This window comes from Malurus melanocephalus, unplaced genomic scaffold (genome assembly GCF_030028575.1).
Source record: "Malurus melanocephalus ecotype Western Australia unplaced genomic scaffold, MMel_1.1 scaffold_231, whole genome shotgun sequence".
Taxonomy (NCBI): Eukaryota; Metazoa; Chordata; class Aves; order Passeriformes; family Maluridae; genus Malurus; species Malurus melanocephalus.
The window spans coordinates 1,003,865-1,030,182 of record NW_026623463.1 but is presented as its reverse complement, the minus strand read 5'-3'; the positions used below and the strand labels follow the sequence as shown (position 1 = coordinate 1,030,182).

Here is a 26,318-nt window from a genome sequence, read left to right as displayed (position 1 = left end):
AAAAAAAGCAATGATAAGCCTTATGATGTAAAATGACATAGTGCTATAAGAGAGAAAAAATCTGATCCCTCTCCAAGTATCACTGGAGGAAACACAGGGTCAGCATATAACTTCCTTGATTTTACATAGGGCTGAGTCCGCCTTTCATTTTGACTCAGCCATGTATTCATTGATATGAAATAGACCTTGCAGAGCTGGAAGCACTGATGCCATCTCTGCTCCAGCTGAGTCCCAGGTTGTCCAACAGAATAACACAACATGAGATCTTGTATTTATTAACTATTCTATCCCATTCACAGTTCCTCTACTGCAATCCAGACCACTTTTCATGAGGTACAGGAGTCAAGTCTCAGTCTGAGACATGAGGTTTCTGTAGTATGATGATGAGCAAGCATGGAAAAAAAAAGGGAAGTCTTCCAAATTTAAGTGTGTTCCTGTAATGTCAGAGGAGCTAAAGACCTTTTCCAAGGTCTACTGCAGCAATCACAGACTGTAAAAGAAGAAACTGTGGAAAAAACTCAAAAAAACTTTACATCATCCTTCTAAAATTATGTACACACACCCACAGCCTCAGTCAAAACCTCCTCGGTCAAAAAACACAGATGAAAGAAATTATCTGGCCTTGAAATGGCTGTGGTTCATCATTGGAGGAGGTKCCTGAACTTCTCCAGCTCCACTTTARCAGAGGCCCAMACCACTGCAAAGAAGTAATTACTCTGGCCTTAATGCACAGGCTGCATGGCTCCCGTGGGGAAGGAGGCAGGAGCATCAAAAATAGAAAGATGTGCTGTACAGGGGAGTGAGGTGGAGAGAGAGGGAATGAAATGATTGTGCAATTCCTTGACATAATTTTGTCTCATCTGTGAGCTTCAGGTCCATCTTYCTTCTGAACAGACTGGTTTAACATGCAGCCACAATGCGAAGCTGCAGCACACGTTTGTCTGGAGGAGAGATGGTAGTGTAAAATGCTAAGAATCTCAGATACAAGGAATTGTTCTCATGCCTGAKAAATCTCCCCTAAAAATGGTTTCAYTTTCATTCAGCTACACKCGAAATCTGGATTTGWGCAAACCATGACATACCCCATATTGCCTAACAGCCACCTCTGATCAACATCAATTTCATGTGAAAGAGTGGACCACTTCCACTCTCCTAATACTTGTACAGTCACTGATTGGGGGTCATCTCTGTGTATTTCTTGCTCACAGTATTCCTTGGGAGAGGCAAGGGAATGGCACATATTTCTGTATTATTCAACCAATAATTTCTTTAACATTTTCTGTCTTTAATGCCTGGGTATTTTTCCTTCAGGTTCTTTCTGAAGAAGCAAATGGCAGCCACGAGTGAGCTTCTGAGGCTAATTCKGAATATTATCATTCCAGAATATGAAGCTGGTTTTTGTTCAGAGGAATTTTAGTGGAAGATTCAAAATCCCAGGTGGCAAAGCAGAGAGCTGGTTCACATCAGTGTACAAATATTTAATTTTAAAGTAATTTTAGGCATCACTAGGCATTTATAGGCTCTTTACACCATATTCAACCTTGTTGATATTTGTATATTGTCCTAATCCCCACTTCATGTATTAATAAACCAACCTGGTATGTATGTAAAAAGTGCTGTGTGTTTCTCACAGTGCATATTATGTTCTAGACACGGTTTTACGTACAATAATTTTCTAATGATAATTGAAACACCTGGGCTATCTGGAAGAACAGAATTGTGAGCATCTGAACGTATCAGACATTTATATAGAGATAACATCAACATTAAGGTCAATAAAGCAATTCACTGTCATGTATGAATATTTTTTTTCTATAGTTTCTACTGGGTGGGTCCCCATTTAAATTTTTATCTCACCAACACTTTACACTGCTTAAAAACAACTACAAATGGTTTAGAAGTACATTTTCCTTATTGTACAATACGTGGACAGGTATGCTCCAGATGAGGGAATGATCATATTTTGCATGGGGACATTTGACTTACAGCCATCATCAATACTCTTACAAACAGTGGCTGGCTCTACACTGCCCACAGYTGTTTCTGGTGTGAAATTATCATCYACTGGTTTYGTTTAAATGAGGYTTGCATATTSGACAGGATAAAGAGGGAGAGGKTGCAGTGAATCTTGCCAGTGTATTCAATTGGCACAATTAATATCCAAGTGTGGTCTGGAGCACTATGATGTACAGATCTGTTTTCATTTTCTGTAGTTCATACGCCTGAGGTTCATGATGTCATTAGGAATACAAATATCATTATAGGCAACATCCAAATACCAGAGATCTTCTAATAAAAACAACCTACAAATAAACAAAATAGAATGATAAATTAGGAATTAAAATTAGAAGTTACAGACAATCATGGAGTCAAAAAATAATAGGCTGAAGGGGATCTCTGGAAGTCACCTAGTCTTGCTTTGTAGCTCACAAAAGGGGTAGCAAAAGTTTTCAAAGGAGAGGCCTGAGTGGTAGAAGCACCTTAAGTCATTTATCTGACATTTTATGGTCTTTATATAGTTGGCTGCATTCACATAATGAGTTAGAAAAGAAGGGAGAGTGAGGATCACATTTTTTAAAAGTTAAAAAAATACTGGATTATTCCCTAAGGTCAAGAGTCCTGTGCTCTTGAGGAGGACATCTGAAGGTCTGAAAGGGTGCTGCTCTGAGTAGGGTTTGGCCAGAATTCCCTTCCAGCCTGCATCTACAACTCTGTTGTCCAAAGACAGCCTTTGCCCAGGCAAAAGCTTTATATCTAAACCTATAACTAAACTGTAAAATTTCAGCTTTACATCATTTTAGCGCAGTCATGGAAAATAAGCAGCACATACTTGTATAGGAAAGAAGAACATATTATTGAATGACAGATTAAGGCAGAGAAATGCATCCATTAAAGGGGTCGAGTCTGGAYGGTGAAACAAAAAATAGGCCCAAAAGATACATAAAAATTGAATCAGCTTCATAAACACTCTCCTGTGTTGTTCAGCTGTGTGAGGGTTCCCTCTGTGACCTTTCAAAGGCATACTGGATATATCCACTCAAGAAGCCTAGTCAAGGKCTGGACTATACASCTCCTCTAGAGAGGATSCAAAYCATTCCAACATGMAATCTAAAACATCTCCAGGCCCAGRYAGAGAAATKCTTCTGCAGTTTGTTGCTCCTTTATAAAATTCTTTCTTTCATTTCTAACCTGGTAAGTTTTATACAAACTCTGACGGAGAGCACTGCTTCTGCATTCTTCTTATTATTGTTCCATACAATGTCTCAAATTACACAGATGCTGAGATAACATTTAACTGATGTCTTATATAACTACAAATACACTTTAATATATATAATTTGGCATCTAGCTCCATGTAAACCCGAACTTAATCAGTTTCACAACAGATAGATACACAATAAAGTGTATCTACAACTTACGCTACCTATTAATCTTCATAGTACTCTCAAATATAAATCTAAGGGTTACAATAGATATGACAAAATGTAAAGGTTATAATAAATATGTAGATGAATGTAAATAATGAAGATTAATATAATAAAAGAGAATTTATATACTACATTGGAGTTCAGAATTTTCTTAGATCCCTGGCATCTGTCTCGCCAAGAAAATAATGCTTTACTGCTGAAGACTTCCCAGGGTAGTAACAGATAACTACAGCCAGAGTAAGAAAGCATTGTCTATATTTAATTGAAATTAAAAACCCAAATGAAAATTCTTTTTTATTGTAAACAAAAATCTACAACATGTGGCTCTAAAGATGAAAAACATTTCCAGTAAAAATGCAAATCCAGTGCASACATTCTCACTGGTAGCTGTGAAACATTCAAAAGAGGTAGTATGAATAAGACAGTCTGAGGAAAAACTGATGTTAAGGCCTCAGGTGGAAGTGTTGTATTGCTTCTTGTAGCAGAAAATTGCTTTTACCTTCAGGGTGTGTTCTTTGAAGATACATTGCTCATGTTTCTGTGTTTAAGAGTCAGTAGCACCTTTCATTTAAAGTATCTTTTGGAATTGTAACCTCATTGACAGAAGAGTGATCTTGTATTTCTTACCCTATCACTGCATGAAAATGAAGTGCTTAGAATGGTTTAAAACTAAATATTAGTGATTTAATACTTAATATTAGAGTGGCTGTGGAGATAATTGATTTACATGTTGGTGTTTTTTTTTTTTTCTGTAGCACCCTTGTCTTAAATTCTTCATTGTTTATTTCTTCTTTCGTTTCACTATCTTCTGACATTTCCTCTGTAACTTCATGGTGTCCCATTTTCTTTCTGATTCATCCTTGCATCTTCCATAACTTTCATGGCACTGGCCAAGCACTGCATCTACTGTGAAACTGGAATTCAGCCCAAGTTATGTCAGCATCATTCAAAGTAGTTGGYTTGGCATTTTCCTGCCTAAGTAGACAGGAATGCTTGCAGCTACGCCTGGCAAAGACCAGCATCCAGGACTGTTATTCTTATGGACTAGAACTGGACCTGCTGAGGGAGAAGTTATTCTCTGTGCTACAGCTTAGCTCCCAAAGAGAGATGGGATCACTGGCGAGGGAAAAGACAGTGACACCACACAGCATTGTCTTTTTTCCAGCCCTGGGCTTCTGCTCTTCAGTCTCAGCCTTACACTTCAAGAAGCACGAAACCATCCATCCACCTGGATGATGGAAATACCACTGCTGAGGAGCTGCTTGCTGAGCAATGGGCATGCTGCTGTATAAATTCTCACTGGTATAAATTCTCACACCTTTCAGGTGTGATAGTTACATTTGGAGAAATGATCCTTGAGCAAACTTCACTGCAAGCTCTTAGATTCCTACCATGTTTGCTATATGAACACACAATCTATAAATAGCTTACATATAATCTATAAAGATAAATTCATCAATTCATTCATCACTACTAGAACAAGAGCCAGCACAACAGAACTTGGTTTCCAGATGAAAGGTTTTTCTGTAACTTTTAAAATGGCTCAAATCATTGGAGCACAGCTCTGGTAGTGAGCCAGTAATAYTCACATCTGTTTGGGCAGCGCCAGACTGGAGCTGTATTGTACCTAAACAACTTTTACCAGACTTTCAAAGTAATATCCAGAAGGGCTTAATAATATCAAAGGACTAACATTTATATTATCTGACTTTTCAACCTTACTTCTTTAACCGAATTTTCTTTATTTTTTTTCATACAGTTGGAAAGGTAAGACTTTCAATATGTTATTGTTACTCCTTTTARTGTAATATTACATAATGAAGATAAGTACAGTATGACTGTTTCAGCAAAATGAAAATTCAAATTACTTACCATTTCTCCCAAGCATCATAAAAACTATTTTGATTTATTTTCCTTATCCTTGGCTGCTTTATTGGCTATGTGAGGATCAAGGAGTTTTAGCTATTTAGATGCTCCTACAGAATTACAGAAGCTAGATGGAGAAAAAGCCAAACTTTATTTTGTCTCTTTAATTTAGTTCATAGGGACAGCATTGTTTTTTCATGCTACAACTTTATTCTACTGTGCTGATTTATGAAAAAAAAAAGGGTAAAATGTCTGCATTCTATTCTTTTACAGCAGATCCTGGGGCCTGATGGTGTTGACAGAAGTCATTGAACCTGTATAGATGCCAGGGCTCTTCTCTACWGATCTGTTTTCAGGAGTGATACCTAGTTTCCATCTTATTTATATATTACTTAGRTTAAAACTGTTATAATTATCGATCATGTTATTGTTTTTCACATTTATTTTTAAAGGTTAGTCCTTAAATATTTAATCAATAGCTACTTTATATAAACTGGAAAGAGCTTTTCATTCACATATATAAGTACACAAAATGCCTGGTTATTTCTGAAGCATCCTGCATGGCAAGTCCTTTCTTTTAATTAGAAATCCCTGACATCAGTAAAATAATATAAGCCAAGATATTTCTTTTCACAGGATTTTATATTCTGAGAAGAGCATGACCATTCCCCAAAATGTCATTTTTCCATTTTATCTGAACCCAAGTTGTATCTTACTGCCCCCATGGTCTGACTCCATGTGATCTAATTTTATTTTTCTTACACCAGCAGTTTTTCATGTTGCTCTCATATTTTCTGATGAGCTAGGGGAAATGCCACTGTTATTCACTCGAATCTGATAGGTGGAAGCTTCAGCTTCCAGGACCTGCCAGGAAGACTCTTCCCCGATTTACATGAAGAGCCTCCCAAAGAGATGCAGGACATGTGGGTCACACTGCAGCTCACTCACACTGCTTTGCACTGGTAGCTGAGCTGCCAATCGATCTCCTTTTGTGTTAATTTTAGAGAACACATGGAATCTGTTACTGTGCACCACAGAAACTGTCTGTGTGCAGTTTACCTTTGTCCACATCCTCCCTTGGTGTAGACAGTTTAGACAGCCAAGGTCTATGGAGAAGTTTAGCAGCTCAACCATTTCCTCCTCAGCCCTTGTTTGTGACAGATGAATGAAGATATTTAAAAAATAATAAAAATCTCACAATGCAAAACAAAAGAAATAATCATCTCTAGTTTAAGGTGCTGAGCTATGAATGTCTGCTTAGATAAAGCAGGTGGTAAAAGAGTCATAACACATGACAAGTGGCCAAAAAGGGTATTTGTTCTCTTAGTGGCTGATTCAACAGTTTTTTTAGTTATTATTGGTGTTTCAGGAAATAAATCAGTGACATTAATTTAAAAGAAACCCCAAACCTATTCTATTAATATTAAATGCTTGCAATAAAGAATGTTTTTCAGCATTTGAGGTGGTCCTGTGCAGCACCATGAGTTAGACTGTGATGATCCTTGTGTGTCCCTTCCAACTCAGGATATTCTATAGTTCTATGATTTATAATTCCATGATTATAAAATGTCTGTCACAAAAAGTGAGGAGTTTTTAATTAGAATTTTTAATCTTTGATCCAAAGGTGGAACAGTAAAATAGAGAAAGGTCCCATGTCAGCCATTGCAAAAGCTCCCAGAAACAGTTTTCTGCTGAATAAACAGATTTAATAAGAGTGACTATAAACCCTGAGAAAAGGCGGAATCTGCAAGCAGTAATTTTATGCTTCTTTCTAGTTTCCTATTAGTTTATGAATGCATACAATGACACTGATTTCAATCAAAGAATCTCCAATTTGGTTTCAAAAATCCTCTTATTAGTAGCCAATTTTAGCAAATCTTTGAGTCACTGTAATTTAAAAGATTATCTCTATCCTAAATTGCAGATTTTGTTGCCTATTTTTTTTCCTGTAGGGCTGTAAACATCTTAGACATCGTGCAGTATAAAGACTCAGTCCTAAAGAACTGGAAATCAGAAGGAAAACACAGGAGGGAAGGCACTGATGAAAGTGACTTTGAAGAGAAACTGAAAGTGCCATCAGGAAGCTAAAGCCTTACAGAAAGATTTACAGAGATTAAGAAAACTGTCACATACACCTGTAAGCAAGGACACCTCTAGGCAATTGTTTTCCTCCAGTAATTTGATTTGAAAGTAGATGAACTTGAGACTTTGGTGCAATTTTGCACGTGGACAAGATTAATTTAAATCTAGTGCAGCATTATATAAAACGGTGATGGAAAGAAAAAAAAATACTGTGATGAAAAGAAAAAAGATAGTCCTGAAGCAAATAAGCAGTAATGAGTGCAGACTTGACACTTAGCTATTGGGCTTGAATGGCTCTTAAACAAGGAGCTGGAGAAAGGAAGAAATGGGAAGTTTTTAAAGGAAGCCTGGAGTTTAATTATAGACATGCTGAGTTTGAATAAATGGACAAACCTTGCAACAAGATGAGGTACCACAACAYAAAAATGGTTCCTGATGTTAACCAGAGGCTGGGGACAGTACTCTTGCAACAGACTGGGAGCACGGGAGAAAAAATATATAATATTTAAAAAAAMCCTCAAACCAACAAACACCAAACAACCCAATAACAACAATAACTCTCCTCTGTCCCCCAATGCAAGACCTCTTTAAAAGCAAAAGAAGTTGAATTTGAGGAACAGGAACAAAACACTCTATAATTATTTCATACTAAACCCACTCCAGTTTAGCATTCCAGTCTTTGCCACTTCAGGATAATGGTTCTGATCCCYGCTACATGGATATTGCACAGGGAGCAATTCAGCTTGGAAGGTGCTTCAGGAGGTCTCTAATCCAAGATCCCCCTCACAGCAGGGTGGACTGTAAGCTCTGAGCACATTACTCAGAGCCGTAGGCAAGGATGGAGACCCACAACCTTCTGGGAATATCTGGGCCTCCTTCCAAYACTGATAAAAAACAAGACACAGAGTGCAGACCCGATTAGGGCACACATCTAATGATAGGTGTGCTTGTTTCCTCTCATTTGTCAGTAACCTGTGTTGAAATTGGCTGACAGATCAAAGATGGTGAGAAATGGTTGCAGRTATGGTTAAGAATTTATCAATGTCCTGAGGAGCACTGCCTGAAAAATTTCAGGAGGAAGCACAGACTGGAAAGAAATGAGGGTCTAGCATGGAAGTGGAGTGGAAGAATTCCTGAAGTAAGTGTACATGGCATATTCAGCTGGCTCAGAGACAGAGAAGGAGGTGAAAGGACAAGAGGAAACCTGATKTTGCAGAGGTGAGTGGGGTTGAGAGAAGAAAAGCAGGAGACTCCATGGAGGCAGTGGAGCAAATGCAATGCAGAGAAGAAACCCTAGTGCTTCTGCAGGGAAGAAAAGCTGAGATGCTCAAGCTATTAGAGACAGAAATGATAAAAGCATGTCAAAGGGAGAAGGAACATGATTTTCTTATGAGATAAAACTGACCATTATATTTGGTGAGATTTTAGGTAAAATTGTAATGAACTCAGAAGAGAATCACAGAAATTATTCTGAGTTGGAAGGGGCCCATACGGGTGATAAACCCTCGACCTTGGGGCCACAAAAGCAAGGCTGCAGTCACTACCATAGATGCAATTTAGCTGAAGGCAGCTGAGCCAGCAAGACTCATCASTGCTGCAGAAGGGAGAACAAAAATCTGGTAGTGAGGAAATTTAGTGTGGTGAAGGATGTGGGAGAAAAGGAAGGATATTTCTGTGATGAACACTGCTGGGTTGCTCCTTACTATGGGAGAGGAGCAAAGTCAGGGTCTGAAGAAGGGGGGAAACAATTCCCAGTAAACATCCGTGGATCAAGAGAAACCTGCATACGCTTGTATTCTACTCTAACCATGGACAAGTACCAGGAACTTTCTGCGGCACAGTGTCAAAACCGGGCTAATACTGATGAGACAAAAGCACCTGTTCTGTTCAGCTCAGAGCAGAACTCGATATTATAAACGTACCCTTTAAAAATGTGTTTTACCGGGCAACGCAGCGACTGCCCAGTGTCACACGCCAGGCTGGCCGTGGGGACGAGTCCCGGTGAAGGGGCGTGTCCGGGGCGTGTCCGGGGCGTGTCCGCAGGGGCGGGGCGGGGCAGGGGCGGGGCAGGGGCGGCGGTGCCGGTGGGAGCGGGCGGAGGGGCTGCGGCTGCGGGAGCGCGCCCGCCCCCGGCCCGGCATCGCCTGTTGCTGCGCCGCTCCTCGCTGGTAACTATCCTCTAATAGTGGCTGTGGATGGAGGAGGTGGTGATGGTGGTCCTTGGCATTATTATTATTATTACTATTATCGTTATTATTGCTATTATTGTTACTATTATTATTTCCCCCTCGGTGCTCACGAGAAAAATGATTAAAATGAAAGTTACTATTAAGCGGACTCCCCCGGGAGCAGCTACCGCTCGCTCGGGGAAGGGGCGGTGACTGCCGGCTGCGGGACCGACGGGAGCGGTGCGGGAATCCCGGGATGACCCTGCTGGTTGCGGGATCGACGGGAGTGGTGCGCGAATCCCGGGATGCCCTGCTGGTGCGGGAGCGGTGCGGGAATCCCGGGATGACCCTGCTGATGCGGGAGCGGTGCGGGAATCCCGGGATGCCCTGCCGGCTGCGGGGAGCGGTGCGGGAATCCCGGGATGACCCTGCTGGTGCAGGAACGGTGCGGGAATCCCGGGATGCCCTGCCGGCTGCGGGGAGCGGCGCGGGAGTGCCGGCGGGGCCCGGCCGGGGGTCGCACGGGGCGCGGAGGCGGCGGGCGCGGTGCGGGGCCGTGCCCGGGCAGCGGCAGCATCCCAGGGGTGGAAGCGGGGCTCTGCTGTCGGTGTCACACTCTGCCCCAGCACAGCAGTGCCGCTGACTCTGCTGCATGCGGTGGCAGGTGTAAAGCTGCTTCTTCGTGCAAAGTGGGTCGAGCTAAGCCAAACCTTTTCAAATTAATCTCGGCAATATARTTACTTTGAGAAATAGGCCCGGCACCGCAGTCCTGATTCGAGCAAGCCCCATTTGATCCCGTGTGATTGAAATTTTATCTAGGTACAAAGTCTTTTGAGAGTGACTTACAAATATGGGATAGGACAGGGTGGGGTGGGATACTGACTTGGAGGCAGTTTCAGCATCTCTGGTTACTGACAATRTTCTCTTGAGGTTGCTTTTAGGGACTGATGAGTAGTCTGCCTCTGTGTTATGTGAACACTGGCCACCCAGAATAGTTTTCTCTGTCAAAAACTTAGCTGACACATTTATCTCAGTACTTTTTTTTTTTAAATTCATTTTTGCCCACTAAAGACAACTTCTTTTTAGCTGTAATAGTTTTGAAAATTTCTGAAGGGCATTTCCTGTGCCTCAGCATGGAAATGAAGAACCTGGTTTGCATGATGCAGATGACTCTGCTGTTTGTCTCCTACCTGCAAGGTTAGCGTTTCCCTACCAGGCTGGCAGCAATCAATTTCCCTCTATTCCCTCAGCTTCTCTTCTTCCTTTGCTTGTACACCACTGAGTAAAGTGAGTGGAATAGGCTGAGGGAAAAATTCGGATGTCTCTCCTCAAAAGAAGCCGTGTAAATTAAATTAAARGTWTGGCTGAAACATGCATAATGGATAYCAGAGAGGGATTATTTAACRCRCCAAAGCATTTACATKTTTCTTTATGTAATCGTCATTGAAGAATCAATACAGTGCCCGAGTGATTTATTTCATCATTGGCTTTTGTGCTTAGCAGTGTGAGATCGAAAGCAAAACGTCACMACAAACAACATTGGTGTGTCAAGTGGAACCACGAGCTCTTCCCCGTTGGGCTGTGAGCTCTTTTGGGCAGGAGTAGCAATGGTGGTGTCTGCACTGTGGAGCTGCCCTCCCCTGTGTGGTGCTTGGGGCTGGTGGGACACCTTATTGTCCATYCTGGCACCCCTGTCTCTGGTAGATGGAATGGGGTGTTAATGTTTGCCTTTGGGTTTGGAGTTAGGGTACAGCAAAAGTGAGCATCCAAACCTGGGAGCCCAGACATGCTCCTGAGTGCCTCAGGCATCCTCCTGAGTGCTCCAGGCACACTCCTGAGTGCCCGCTCTCAGGTAGGTGCATGCATTGAAGGTGACAGCCAGGAGGATACCCAAAGGGTACCAGAATCTTCCTACTGAAACACTTCGTATGTGCTCCTGCCATTGACTGTTAAATACTGGGTTACAGACTTCCCTTGGAGATTAATGTGGAATCAAATACAAGAGTGTGACTTAGGCTTCCTTTCTTGAGGAAGTTTCACTGTATTTTATATTTTAAATAAACACATCCTATATTTTACAAGGAGGATGAAATGCTGCTATTATAGGGAGCATTTCTGGCGAAATGTTTCCAGGCTTCAGTGGGACTGGGTTTTTTTTTCATTTCAGATGAGAGGAATAAGGTGTCCTTTGTGTTTGCAAGATCAAAGCCTGTCTTCTTTTGTTTCAGCATAAAAGATAATTACAAGAGCTGCACTTAAACTACCATCTTATTCAAAGGCTTGTGTGAGCTTTCCCTGATGGGAAAGGAGCCCTTTTCCGCTTTCTCTTCCAGACCCTTCCCACAGTGATGGCAGGGGCCATGACAGCAGCTGGATGATGGCACTGCCATCTGAGCAGGTGTCTGGTGTGACAAGACACACAGGAGGGCCTGTGCCCTGGTCCCAGCAGTCTCTGTGGTTGATCTCCTCTGGAGATGTGTCTTGGCTGACTRGTGGGATGATGCTGCTGCCATCACCTGTTTCCAAAGTGGCTGCCTGTATTCCTCTAACAATTGTTAGGATCCACTAACTGTAGATGAGAGGATCAGCACTGTCCAGCAGTGGCTGTCCAGCAATCGTGTGTGCTGTTCTCGTTATTCCTGAGTTAGACAGTGAGAGAAAACTGGGATGAGGCTTCCTTTACCACTACATCATGCAGTGCTTCCTGGCCATTGATGCTTTCTCCCTCACATTTCACCACCATCTCTATGACAGAACTGCAATTCCTGAATTTTCCCATGTGCAATGCACACTTCAGGTAGCCCTTGGTGAAAAATAAGTCCTTGGAAAATGCTTGGCCTCTGATCATCCATTCAAAATTAGAGAAAGGAGACGTGTTCTGACAGGACACACAGACATAGGGTTTTGTTGGGAGCRCATGCTTTGACATCAAAGAGAGCAAAATATCTATTTCTCCTCCACAGGCACATGTGTAACCTGTGCTACTGCTAATTTGATGTATTTATTTCTTTTAATAGAGTATATAATTCTGATTAATTAATAATTTAATACATATTTCTGATTTATTTATTTATTTTACAGATAACCTGCAGGTTTTTCTCAGGAAAATACAGTCATTCATCTGAAACTATAATCCTTGTTATTAGAGAATCCTCATTTCAGTTTTGAGGRATGGATGAAATAAGTACCAGTTGTAACAGTGTGGGTTTCCAAAATGGAATGTGTTTCACCCAGAAGCAAGGCTCATGCTCATAGTCCCCCTGCTGACCTTTAGCATTGGCATYGTAGGGAGCACTTAACTGGAGCACTCACAAGTAGGTAACAGCATTACAARTTGGACATGAGGGATGGATTTCTAAACTGATCATGGAGACTGCAAAGAAAACATGCTTCTTTTCTCTCAGTTTTTGCTTTTTTCAGGCTCTCCCTGTGTTGCCTGTAGGCAGAGCCCTGACCCAGCCAAGAGCCCTGAGGCTTTTCCCACTGCATGCAGGCTTTTGAGTGGGATGGGGAATATTCCCCATGTAAACATCTGCAGCTCGTAGGCTTCCTCTTTTCCTTTCTCCCTTACCTTGTAACCTGGTCACCCTGAGTATTTACAGTGCATTCATTTCCCTCTCACTTACAGGAAGACCTCTAGTCCATTTATTTCTTATGGGAAGAAAGCAGTCCATTGAATCAGTATTTAAAATGAGCTTTAATTTGAATTTAATCTGTTTTAGTCATATTTAATCTGTTTTTATTGTGAACATCCTTATACAGTTTTTTTTCCCTAGGGTTTTACTCTGCATCTATATTTAACATATTTCCCAGTTTAAAATTGATGTGTCTTAGTTGGTTTTCATTATTGAACCTTCAATATTTACTCTTCCTTTCCTGTTGTGACATTTTAGCCCCTATAGTTCTTTATTAGGTTGTGACTGTATGCCCTTGACTGCTGCTGTCTCAGGAAGCCACTGAAGTTGTTTGCAAGGTTTTTTTTCTTTAAAGAAAGCCTCAGAAGAAGGTCAACACATCTCATTTTGCTCTTGCAAGSCCTTTTCCTGCAGAAAGTGGACTGTTTTTGCTGGAAGCACTCATAGGAATGAGCTAAGTAAGCATGCATTTACATCAGAAAAGTTTCCTTCCTCGTAGCATTGAATTTTAATGTAACCCACTGAGTATGAGGTTTGGGTAGATGAACTCCAAAGTTCCCATCCCACCAACATATACACAGTCYTTTCTTCTCAGCCTATTTAAACTGCATACCACAAGATGGAAAAGTGTGGTTAAAACTCTGGTGTCAAAGAGTTTGAGGGGAGCAGTGTGGCAGCACATTTAACATTTACATCACATTTTAATTGGCAAGTCCAAAAGCTTTTGGAAAAGGAGGTCAGCATCGTTCTGGAATTGATTTTCCCAAAGATAAAACACTGTAAATGCAGTGGTAAAAATATTTGTTTCAGAGACCTGAGTACTTTGCAAAATGTGTTTGTTCCTCTTGACAGAAATAGCCATATTTCTTATAATAGTGGATTTATTCTCCTCATTATAGTTCCTGTCACCGGGCTGTTATGTTGCCTAACCTTGAAATGAAAGCAGTTTTGTTAACTTTTCACAAATGCTTGTTGCCATGTTGGGATTGAATTGCCTATCCCTGATAGAGCAGATAAAAAACCCCCAAAAAGTTTCATTTTCTTGTGTGTGCTGGTAAAAGGGAACCAGTGTGCTGGGTAAAAGAGGAATTGAGTGGGAAAAAAATCTGGAAAACAGGCAGTTACTGCCCTTTTTTGTTGTAATAGTTTTATATGGTCATCGTTTTGGGTAACAAGGAAACAAAACCCAATGTCTGCTCTTAAACAGAAGTTTCAAGTTGAATCACTGAAAACATACCTTAAAATAGTATCTTGAGAAGCAACTTCTTTGTTTCATGGTTATGTGAATAAACATGAGAAATTCTCTGATTTTTATACATGAGAGGTCCTGAATGATTCACATTAGGAAGTGGTCAATGTAATTTTTCTTTTGCTTATGGGAAGAACTCCAAAGAGGAAGTTTCAATGTATCTTACAGACAAATTCTTCTTTGCATTTACAATAAAAAAAAAWAATTTCAGTCATAATTCAAAAGCATCTGTACTAAGCATCAGCAAACTCTTTTAGGATTTTTCCCCTGTTGTTTTCTATACAGGTCTTGTTTGCCAGACATTCTGTAAAGGGATGGTTTTTCTTTTCTTTTATTCCCCTCCCCACACATTTGCTGTCCTTTTGTACAGCTGGGTGTTATGACTTCACTCTTCTRATTCTTCACCTGTGTATCCAGGTCAGAATTTTTAAAGTAAAACTTTGGTTTCAGATTACCCAGTTTCAGACACCCATGGATTCTAAAATCTCAGAGTTCAGCTGGGGTTAGAGAAAACAGCAAAAGAGCACAACATAACTAAAAATATCTTGGATTACATTTTGCAGGCACAGTGAGGTCATTTGCGTGTTAGTGACTACATCAGCTTGGTTCTGATGAGCAAAGTTAGTCACAACTGTGATTAACACAGGAAGGGTGAGCAGGGACAYGCAATGAGCAGAAACATCAGTTCGGTTTTTTCCCCTATGAATTAAAATGAAGTAGTTTACRCATTCTGAAAAACCCCCTTAGTTTCCCCTAACAGCTCTTTTCTTGGACTCAGCTCATCAGGAGGGATCCTCACTGACTACTCTGTTGGAAAGCTGGGCAGGATAACTCCTGGATCCTCTTATCAAAAAGACCAAGAATGCCCCTCAGCAGGTACCCAATGCCAAATGCCTTGCCAAGGTGGCTGGTGGGGCTGTCCCTTTAAAGAAGCCACCTCTGAGAGTGGGAACAGGCTCCCCTGTACCTGGTGGAGGATACCTGGGGTGCTGCCTATTGATAATCCTGGGGGGCATCTGCTGCTGGTGAAGTGGTGCAGTGATAACATGGAATCCATGGAGAGATGATACCAGGGGGAAGTGGGGCAGGAAGATCCACCATGCTGCTCCCTTCCTGATGGGGTGAGGTTGTTGGCTGCTGAAGGTCTCCCTTGCTTGTGTGAGAGTGTCTCAGAGACATCATCAACCTTTAAAAAGCCTTTCTTTAAAAAGAAACTGTCCTTGAATATGCATGTCAGTAGGAAGCCTGGGTTTTGGGTACTAGTGTTGGAGGTGTCAGAATGCACAGAGACAAATAATTTAAAAAGTCTTGCAAGAGAAAATACTGGTTTGCACATTTTGCTTCTTGACAGTTTTAAATGTTTTACACGTTGAGGCAGTAATGAGTTTCTCTATCCTTATATTGCAAACACAGTTCTTACATTGTTTGCCTCAGAAAGATTGCTAGGTCATAAAAAGATAGCAAAGGATAGAAAGAAAGATAGCAAAGGAGAGATACTTTCAGAAAATGAGGAAGAAATTTATAGCCAATGAGCAAGAGAAAATGTCCTTACCAGAGATSCTTTAGACCCACCTTCGATGTCCTCTAAGTAAAAGGATAGAGGCACCTCTTGTGTCTGGTTTCTAGTATCAGAAGGATCTAAATATCTGTAAACATTGATCACAATTTTTTAAACAAGTAACATCCTTCCGCTCCCTTCTTTTCATTTTGAGCATTCATTCAGTTTAAAAGGCAGTGCAGTTTTAGTGCTGTGATAAACGCCAATGAGCCTCAGTAATTTTGTGTGAATGCTACACACATGAATGAGAAAACAATTTTTCATGCAAATTCAAAAGCAGCCCTTAGATGAAGAGTGTCATTTTACACTGGTTTTCAGATAACCCCTGCTGGCTGCCCTTGCTGCCAAGCTGGGAGTGCCCAAGCGTTTGCCTGTGTCTGCAGTTSTTGTCTGAATCCCAGTGGCCAGGCTTTGTCAACATCCACTTTCTGAATTACGAGGCCTAGACTGACAAGCAGAAGGTCAGAAGAGGAACAACCAGCCAATAGTTACAGTATTATTACTATTATTTCAAACAGTGAGAGGTCTCTTTTGGACAAATATGTTAGAAATATGTTGGTTTTTTTTTTTTTTTTTTTTTTTTTTTTTTTTTTTTTTTTTTTTTTTTAGTGGGAGAACTAGAATAGGTAAGTCAGCAGCAGCTTAGTAGAGCTAACTTCTTTAAGCAGACTCAAGTACTTTCAGAATCTCAGAATTTCTCTACTACTCTGCCTTCATTGTCTACACACGTATTTAAATGGATTTTTGCAACCAATGGTAACCAGAAATCCTAGTAGCTGCAAGAGAGATATTCCCTTAGGATCTGACCACCATGTATCTGCCATGTACTTATCCTCTTATCCTTCTTCTCCTCTTGTAGTGGGGTTTGAGGGCTCTCTAGTGTTGGCCCAGCTGCAAAGAATCTATACAGTGGCATCATCCCAGGAATTTCGGACAGAATTGTGGAATAGTTTGAGTTAAAGGGGCATTTGAAGTGGAAGTGTCCCTGCCATGGGCCCGGACACTTCCACTACACCAGGCTTCTCAGAGCCCCATCCAATCAGACCTTGAACAATGCCAGGGATGGGGCACCCACACCTTCTCTGGAAAACCTTTGCCAGTGTTTCACCACCCTCACAGTAAAGAATTTCTTCATCATATTTAATCTAAACCCTTCCCCTTTCATCTTAAAGCATGCCCTTGTGAAAATTCCCTCTCCAGCTGTCTTGTAGGCTCCTTTRAGTGCTGGAAGGCTGCTAGAAAGAGACCCTGGAGCCTTCTCCAGGCTGAACAATTCTTTCTGCCTGTCTTCATAGGAGAGGTATACTCCAGCCCTCTGGTCTTCTTCATGGCCCTCCTCTGGATTTGTTCCTGCAGGTTCATGTCCTAACAYTGGGGTTCCAGCTCCAGAGCTGAAGCAGCACTTCTGTTGGGTCTCAGWGCAGAACAGAGAGAGCACAGCCTCTGTTGATGCTTCTGTTGATGCAAACCAGAGGSACACAGCCTTTGCTTAAATGCTGACTTATCCTTCAAGGGCAGGTAGGGATGCTTGCTGAAAACACATGCTTTGGTAGAACCTGGGATTTGAGAATTTTGGTCCCTGTGTGCTGGGAAGGGAGGCTGTGAAGTTTTGATGCAAGGCTACAGAGCAGCTGGTGCATGGGATCTCAGTAAAGGTWTTGTAATTTGTTTCTCCTTTATGAGTCCACATCTCTTGCACTCACTGAYGGAACATTTCTTTGGGCACAGAGTGGCTGTAGCATTGTGGCTCACATGCCTGCTGTCCTCACAGTGCTGTGGCAGACATTGACTTGGCAAGGGTATCTCTGGGCTTTGAGCAGAGAAAGCTCCCAGTGCTGAAATCCCGCTGGAACATGGGAGTGCACGCATTTTACAATTGCAGGCAACAGCTCTTCAGCAATGGGGGAAACAGGTTGCAACATAAAGCTGAGACTGCTGTGGAAATGTAAACAAAACCTAAACCTAGTCCTTTCAAAGGCAGCTGGAAACACGCTTGTTTAAATGGGGTTTGCAATGTGCTCTGTGCAGTTGGGGATGCATGGCAGTGYCAGTGTGATGCACAGGAGCTTGGTGGGGCTTGCTTCCCTGAGAAAGGAGTTAGGAAGAGATGGGTTTGTGGGGGATTGTTGCAAGCCATCAGAGCAAGACCCCAGTTTTTCCTCCTYGTCCTGTTGCAGCTGCAGGAGCAGCTCACGTGCATAGGAGAGAGGCGAACCAGGCAAATTGGTGGGATTTTCTTCAGTGTGAGAACTTTGCCTGGCTCTGCTATAGTGCAGTGCTTCTGTCCAGTGCTTCTGACAGCTAAAATGGATATTTCATTGCACAGCTACTCAGTAGTAGTATGTAGTATGTAATGCTGTGAAGAGCTGAAGAACCCATTTAGTTAAACCTAAACGTTAAATACTTTCCAGAGTAACACTTAGAAAATGATTTAGAGTTACTGTCCTGTCAGAAACTCATTGCTACTCACGTGAAGCTCATAACTCACCAGGTGCCCAAAGACACAGAAATGCCTGAAAGAGCATTAAACAAGCAAAAGCAAGTTTAACTAGCAGGCAGACTGCTCCTGACACTCTTGACACTGAACCCTCTTTCCCTTAAGCTATTTGATGATTTGTGCTCATCTTTTATCTCATTTCACCTCTCCTGTGTGCCTGACCTTTAGTCCTGGCTAGCAAAGGGTATTGAAATAAAAACTAAGGATACTCCTTCTTTTCCCCCACATTTTGCAGCTCTCTGGGTGATGGTGGTTGAGCAAACCATTCTTCTGTCTGTCTTTTATGTTTGGTTTCTCTCACCTCCCTCTCTCTGTCATCTGGCAGGGTGCATGACTTTGGAAAATTTACCTTTCTTCTCCACTATCTTTCTTCAGTTCCTGGAACCACAGTGCCTGCAGGCTCCAGAAGTTTTTGCAGAAATCGGCCCTAAGAAAAAAGAAGATGCAAAGATGTGAAGGAAAGAAAGCTGAGCACCCAGGAGCATTCTGGAAAAAAAGTCTCAGCTGTATGACACATTCCTTTAGGGTTGAGGTGCCAGGGCAAATCGCCAGCACTTCACAGTAGCTGAACCATTTTCATCCTTGAGCAGCAATGTGGCTGCTTGTTCCTGGTCCGGGTTTTGGGATGGACTCCTTTGCCAGTCTGTACACATTGCCTGTGGAAATGCTTGTCAGGGGCCTCAGCGGGAACAYGGCCAACCCAATGGCACTGGGGCTGTCCCATGTCCTGTCCTTGGCACAGCTGCAGCTGCCTGGCCAGTGGCAYGGCCGGTGGGGCTGCTGCTCATGCCTCAGTTGTCCATAGAGGCCAGCTGTCCAGTTACAGGTTATGGCGTAAGTTGGCCAGTGGTATCATCTGCAGAGATTTCCTTCCTTGTCGGTGTGTCCAAGGGTYTGTGACCCTGCTGTTTGGGAACAGCTGAGCTCTGAATTGATGGGGTTTGCCATTCATTGCATGAGACACTGATGAAAAYCCAGGAAGGGGCTAAACAGATCTGCCTGAGGTCATCTCCAAAGCCATGCTGCTCACTCAGTGATTCAGCTGTACACTGAGRGATGGAAACTGGGCAGCAAAGCCATATGTGCCCCCTTTGGGATTTTGGTTTAGGGGATGGGTTGTGTGCACTGCTCCCTACAGGTCAGTGAGTGCCTGGGAAAATGGATCTCACTGTTGGTTTGAGGGTGACCTGCAAAGATGATGGGGTCTGTGAATTTATTTAGTGTGATGCAGAGAGGAATAGGGCCAAACACTTGCTCCTTGTGCTGYTTATGCAGGGGATTTTCGAGCAGTTCTCTGGAATAATTTGGTTTTTTTCCGTGATTTGTGACAGTGAAGAGGGCAAAGGACCACTATGTGTCCCACTTGGATAGCACAGGGCTTTCCTCCAGGAAGGCCTTGATTTCTAAATTCCTGACACCACCACCCCCCTCTCCCCATAATATCAACACAGTTGCGGAATTTTTGTTTGCTACTGGATTGTTTAACATTTCTGTTTCCCCTGTGCCTCTTGAGCACTTTGTCAAAAGAGCAATTCATATTTGTTTCAAGTTTGTCTTTCGGATAACACTTCAGCTGCTGTCTTGTTCTCCTTTTCAAGAACAGCCACTTAGGGGCTCTTTTGAGTCTTCTGACATGTGAAAACACACCTGATGTCTCTGCCTCATCAGCTTCCAGTGTTTATTGACCACAGCAGCACAGAGCAGCTGTGTGAGGATGTGAAACAAGGAACTCCTCTGCTTGTGTGAGGATGTGCTCTGCCTGTTCCCTGTGGGGCGGGCAGCTCCTGGGTGATTCCCACAGGGAGCAACCCAAGCAGCATTGCTGTGATCAMACCCATGCAACCTGACACTTCTGACAAGTCTCACACCTCCCCATGGCACTTGATTTCGAGTGGTGGATCTTCCATCTCTCTGTGCTCCTCATAAATCTTCCACTTTTGGCAGTGACCAAAATTAAAGTCTGTTTTTCTCTTTTAAAATATGTGTCTTCTGTAGGTTTTCTAACTTAGCTACTATGTCAGTATCAAGGGTCTTCATGGCTATATTTTTACTCAGGTGTTAAATATCTTGTTTGCTAAAACTTGTTCAGGCTGCCTCACACTTTTGCTCAGGTGTGTCTTGGCCACCCTCACTGTCAAAGCCAGGCTAGTGCTCTGTGGAGAGAAACTTTGAGAATAGGAACATACTTTGGGTGAATGCCCCTCAGTTGCCTTGCAGGGTGTATTCACATCTCTTCTGGCCTTGCCTCAGAAGATCTTCCAAGAAATATCCGTGCCAACCAGTTGGAGAGGGAGGTGTTTGACCAGCATGCTGAATTTNCCAACAAAAAAAACAAACAAAAAAATCAAGGAAAAGCTTATTTTTGCCTACTTGAGATAAGCAACACTGATACTGAAAATATGAAGGAATCATAACTGGGCCTTTGTGGTGCCAGCTGTAATCAGTGTTTGTGATTGCTAGAGGGGGCAAGATTTCCTCCCTCCAAAGCTTTTTGCTCTTATATTTTTATTTATATGACTCTGACTCAGAAGTTTAGTTAATCACTATGTAAAAACGTTACTGGGACTAGATTTGTTCCCATTCCCTTTCCAGAAATAGAGATTTTTTTTTGAAGGAGAGGTAAAAGTGTGTTGGATTCAGGACCTTTGTAAAAAACTTGACCTCGGATCACAGAATAATAGAATAATAGAATAACAGAATAATAGCATCATGGAATCATTTGGATTGGAAAAGACTCTTAAGGTAATATTAAGTCTAACAGTGAACCCAGCACTGTCAAGTTCACCACTAAACCATGTCCCTGAGTGCCACATCTACMCATCTCTTAAATACCTTCAGGGATGAGTCAACCCCTTCCACTCTTTGATGGTAGAAACTTTTCTTAACAATCAATATTAACCTCTCCCAGCACAACCTGAGGCCACTTACTCTTGTCCTGTCACTTGTCACTTGGGAGAAGAGATTGACCCCAGCCTGGCTCCACCTCCTTTCATACAGTCACAAAGAGWTCCCTCCTGTGTTTCATTTCCACATGGTGCCTCCACCAGAGAAAATCCACACAATCTTCTTTTGTCTTCCTGCAGCTTYAGTCGATGYAGGACATGTTCCTTCTRAGTGAAAGGCACAGGGCACAGACARCCYAGTGCTGCTTTCACCCTTCACCTGCAGGAGGGTGAGAGGTGCAGAAGCAGGACTGGCTCTGCAAACACAGCCGTGGCAGGGCTGGAAACAAAACCCTTCAGTTCTGTGGTGTAGGGAGAAATACTATTTTTCAGATGTGCTGTAGAAATCCAGCAAGTTCCTTCTTGCAAAATTTCCCCTCTTGACAGGGAACTAATAACTGCTTGTARGGACTTCTGAGCAGCAGTTTCAGAGCAAAACTTTGGCCTCAGGAGGCTGCAAAAARGAGGTGGAGATTCTGATCTGAACACTCTTACAAATATTAAGAGGAATGTTGTTTTCAATGCTTGAGAGCAAGCAAGCAGAAACTGCTGGGGTAGGAGAGAGGAAATGACAAGAGGTGATAGAAAAGATGGAAAAGGGGAAAAAGAGAGAAAATGTGCAAAGGAAAAAAAAGGATAATTAAGGGAAACATGCCAAAGAAAAAGGAAAAGATACAAGAATATACCTTTTTAAAAATCTGAGAAGTAGAAGAAAAGCTAAAAGAAGAGCAGACAGCCTAGGATATAAGATTTCTAACATTTAAAAACCCATGAATTTAGAACTTAATGATAGAGTGCTCAAGAAGACACTGATGCAAATGAGCCCATGTGCACATTACAGTCCTGCAGGTATTTGTGTGCAAATTTTTGTCTGGATCCAAAGGAAATTGAATTATTCTTTTCTTGGCAAAAAGCTGCCTGTTGTTCAGGAGAGCARTGTAATTTATAATCATAGGGTTTTTTTCCTACCATGGTTTGCAGCAGAGGACAGGTACTTGAAATTCTGGCAGTGGGCTGGCAGTGGCTGATCTTGCAGCAGAGCAGCTTTGTCTTGGCAGTGACAGCCACCCCGGGGACACTGCAGAGCTCTGCACCYACGTCCTGGGCAGGGGAAGCCCCTTCTGCTACTGTGTCAAAGCCAACTATGGTTCACTCACTGAAAATTGAATGAGATCGAGGATGAAAGTACATGAGGAGATTGGTTAACCATGAGTCAGCTTCTGCCAGATCCAGATTCTCAAAAATCATTGTTTTGATTCCTCACATTTTTGCAAAAATAACTGGCAGAAGAAGTATAATTAAAAATAAATTTTCTTTTCTGTCTGTTTCTCCACGCCTTCTACTCCTATAACCCTCTGTCTAGCTGACCCACCAAAGTCACATTTTCATGTTTTTCATCCCATCACAAAGACAAACTATTTTCTGAAAGAAAATCAGGAAAACTGGAAAACACATTGGGCTGAGTCAGGGTCTAACCAAGATTCTGGTTTTCTTTCACAGGACTCCCTAAACAGGATAGCCAGCATTGTTGCAACCACTTCCCAAAATGACAATTCTAGACCCATATCCATCTGGAAAGAGTTTTATCAGCTGGGGGAGTCACTGCCAGTCTCTGCTGGAAATGTGGGACTTGCACTYTTTGCTGGGAGAGCCTTGGAGGTGTGCCCTTCTCCCACTGCACCCAGACCTGGGGGGAACAGTGGCCAGGCTTCTCCAACCTCTTCTTGTCACTCTCTCACCAAGTCAGACCTRAGATTAGCTCATGCACTGTTATTAATATTTCACTAGTACTCCTCACTGCAGCAAATGGATGGTTTTGATCAATAATTCATGGCTGGGTGTAGCCTATTAAATTTGAAGCGGGGTGTACACTTTCCTGTTATTTATTTATCATTGCTTTTATTTTACAGGGTRTTTTTTCTCTGCTATTTCATTTTTCACTTGCTTAAATGCCTTTYCTTCAAAGTTCAGACTGCTTGCAGGAAATTAATCTTGTGCCTTTTGACTTTTAAGTAARGCTGGGCTCTCTGCGAGGGCCTGAGATTGAGCCGTAAAGGAAACTTTCAGACCCGCTCAGTCACTTCAGTGCAGGAAATCTCTCTGGAACAAATGACTTGGGGATTTTGGTAACGAGTCTGACAGCTCAGAGCTCATCTGTGGCCTCAGAGCTGTGTGCTTTTTGTTTCACAGGGATATTTGGCTACTTCTGCTGAGGGAACAAATTGCTCCAAGATCAGCAATCAATTGTTGCGCTGTCCCGTTCCCTGCCACCGGGCGTTGTTCTGTCGAGGGTTTTGGGGAATGTAAATCTTTCTGGGCTGGTTGCAGGTTGTATCCCCTAGTTAGAAGTGGTCTTTTGCTTTGCTTCRTGTAAACAGTCTACTCATGGCTCATTTGAGCTTTGTGGCTTATCTTGATTCATGAATAAGACTGGTTGAAACAGAAATTAAGATTTCCTTAGAAGATTCTAAGACATGTTTAGGGTTTCGAAACTGAAAACTGAACAAGCACATGAAATCATAAACCAGTCTCCCAGCCTGGCTTTAACAGGCATTATCCTCTGGTTGTTCCTGYGCCCAAATCCAGCAGAAGGGTGAGGTTTGGAGTGCTGCTGTTTCTGGGAATTACCATACAAAAATCCTGCTTTTCACTATGACAGAACTTCTTCCTGCATCCCTCTATCTCCAGCCTTGGCAATGTGCCATCCTGGGTGTCCCTCCCTGGCCACGTGCAAATGTCCTGCTGCTGCTGGGCCCCCGAGGCTGCCGTGTGTGCTGTGTCTCACCTGTGTGAGTGGGGCCATCACCTCCACCCTGCCTGCCTCTCCTGCTCTCCAGCCCTGAGGGGGTTGAATGGGGTCACAAACCAGGTTTCTCAGGGAGGGAGGGACAGCTCTGGCAGGGGTAGGTCTGCTCCTCTCCTTCCTGCTTGAACAGATTTAGACAAAGAGTGAGATGCTCTTGTTGCACCAAGAGATGTTTCATGATACCACGATTCCACCCACAGCAGACCCCAGGATTTGTGTTGTGATAAATTCAATGGGATCACCCAGCATTGTTTTGTGTTCTCAAGGCTTTTCCTGGCATATATAATGCAGGAAGAACACATTGTAAAAGGTCTGAGTTTCACATGCACTGTGCAAAGCCCCTAGCCTGTAGAATTCTCTCTCCTGCAGAGATCACAGGTGGCATTCCAGGGTACWTTGCTAACATAGACCTGGCTGTGGGTTCAAATTACCAACTTGCACCTGAGCACATGCCATCAGAGTAATGACTCCTGCTTCACAAAGACTCATTTACCTTTCARCAGCATTGAAGTTCTCAGGATCCATATTCAGAGGCATTTCAGTGCCTAAATCACTCGTGGTTACAGGAAGYGTCACTGACTTTAACAGGAAAAAGGACAGTGTCACACAAAATAAAGGTGCAATTCAGATAGCATCAAATTGTAGTGGGAATTAGATAATTTTCTCTGTATTTATAAATGAGTAAGATATTATTTGTTCAAAGGAGATAATTTGAAAATAATTTCTATTATGTTGATTTGCCCTAATTTTTCGTGGACCAGGAAGTTCCCATCAAAGGGTTCATTTRAAATTGTGCTGTCATTAAATCAAAGGCACTTTGCATCCACAAGAAGCTTTCTTTCCACTTGGAATATATGTGCTGCAGTTTCTGCTCTGCTCCCTACCACACTATYCCCATCCTGTGAATGTTCTTGGATGGAGGGCATTTCTACCACCTGTGACTGTATCAGCTGTGGCAAGGAAGATGTGACATTRTATGAGTGTGATTTTGCAAAGTAATGATTTTTGGAGAAACTGATTCGCTGAAGCAGAAGCAGCCTGCAGGAAGGCAAAGGTCTTGGGAGATTGCAGTGGGCACTGAARAATGTGAGAGCCAAGAGGTGGGTGTGCCAGGAAAGACCACAACAGGGATACRCTTTCCTAGTTCCCATAAGGAAACTCGTCACCTAAAGCAGACTCCATCTCCCTCCTCAAYTGGGGATCCCTGCACACGCCCTCCTGGCTGCCAGGACGTGGGGCTGCCAAGTCACATGAAGCTGCTGCACCTCTTCTTAGGYAGATGCCCCAGATCCTTCAAACATAATTCCCATTCCTTGGTGGAAGTGAGATTGCTGGTGCCTGCAGGCTTTTTGGGTTGTCATTTACCTTGCTAAGAAATAGCCAAGCCTCATGGCAAGAGAACACAGGCAGTTTCTGCCCTTCTCAAGGCACCCAGGGGTGAAGGGGAGGAAGGTGAGAGCCTGCTGCTGGCAGGTGAGGAGGTGGAAGTGAAAGTGCTCTATCAGAGCTGTGGGCTGATTCAGGGCCAGAGGAGAGGAGAAGTTGTGGAAGGGTTTGAAGCTTGTGGTGACACAGTCTGGCTGATGTGCCATGGAGTGTGATTGCATCTCACAGGCAGCAGGATCAGAGTGTCAGCACTGCAAAAGGTACACAGGAAGAAAGGTCCTTCAGGCACAGGGACAATAAGGGGTAAGATTTTCAAAGTGTTTTGGTAGTGACAACGGGGGAAAAAAATTGGTTTTTACCTCTTCTGCTGTGTCTCAGGGGCATGGTCTGTTTATCATTACAGTCCTCCCTCTGTGAGTGATTGGAACTTAGTTTGTAGACAGTCATCTCAGATATTTCCCAATGTCTTTTCCTGTAATTGGAGGACCACGTCTCYTTTAACTCTTTTACCCTTCATGCACGTAAACCTCAAAGGAGCTGCATTGGTATTTTGACCCTAAGACTGAAGCTGTGGGTCAAGTGTATTGTTTTACTGAGGCAGCGCAGTAATGGACATTTAACTCGATGCCACTGTGCCGCCTGTCCTGACAAAGCTGGCCTGTTCCAAGCCATGAGCATATTTTGTGGCAAAATGCAAGCTA

General features: G+C 42.7%; 2 protein-coding genes across 2 annotated transcripts in view; one reads left to right on the top strand and one right to left on the bottom strand.

The window, feature by feature from the left end:
- Positions 1–9,517, bottom strand: part of RFXAP (regulatory factor X associated protein) — a 33,579-nt gene extending 24,062 nt beyond the window's left edge. The window contains exon 1 of the mRNA XM_057374747.1: positions 9,352–9,517. Coding sequence (XP_057230730.1) covers positions 9,352–9,517 — 166 coding nt within the window. The remainder of the gene's footprint in view (positions 1–9,351) is intronic.
- The window catches only part of LCP1 (lymphocyte cytosolic protein 1), a 48,978-nt gene continuing 32,122 nt past the window's right edge, over positions 9,463–26,318 (top strand). Inside the window, exon 1 of the mRNA XM_057374727.1 lies at positions 9,463–9,544. The gene's annotated coding sequence lies outside the window, so the exon portion shown is untranslated. The remainder of the gene's footprint in view (positions 9,545–26,318) is intronic.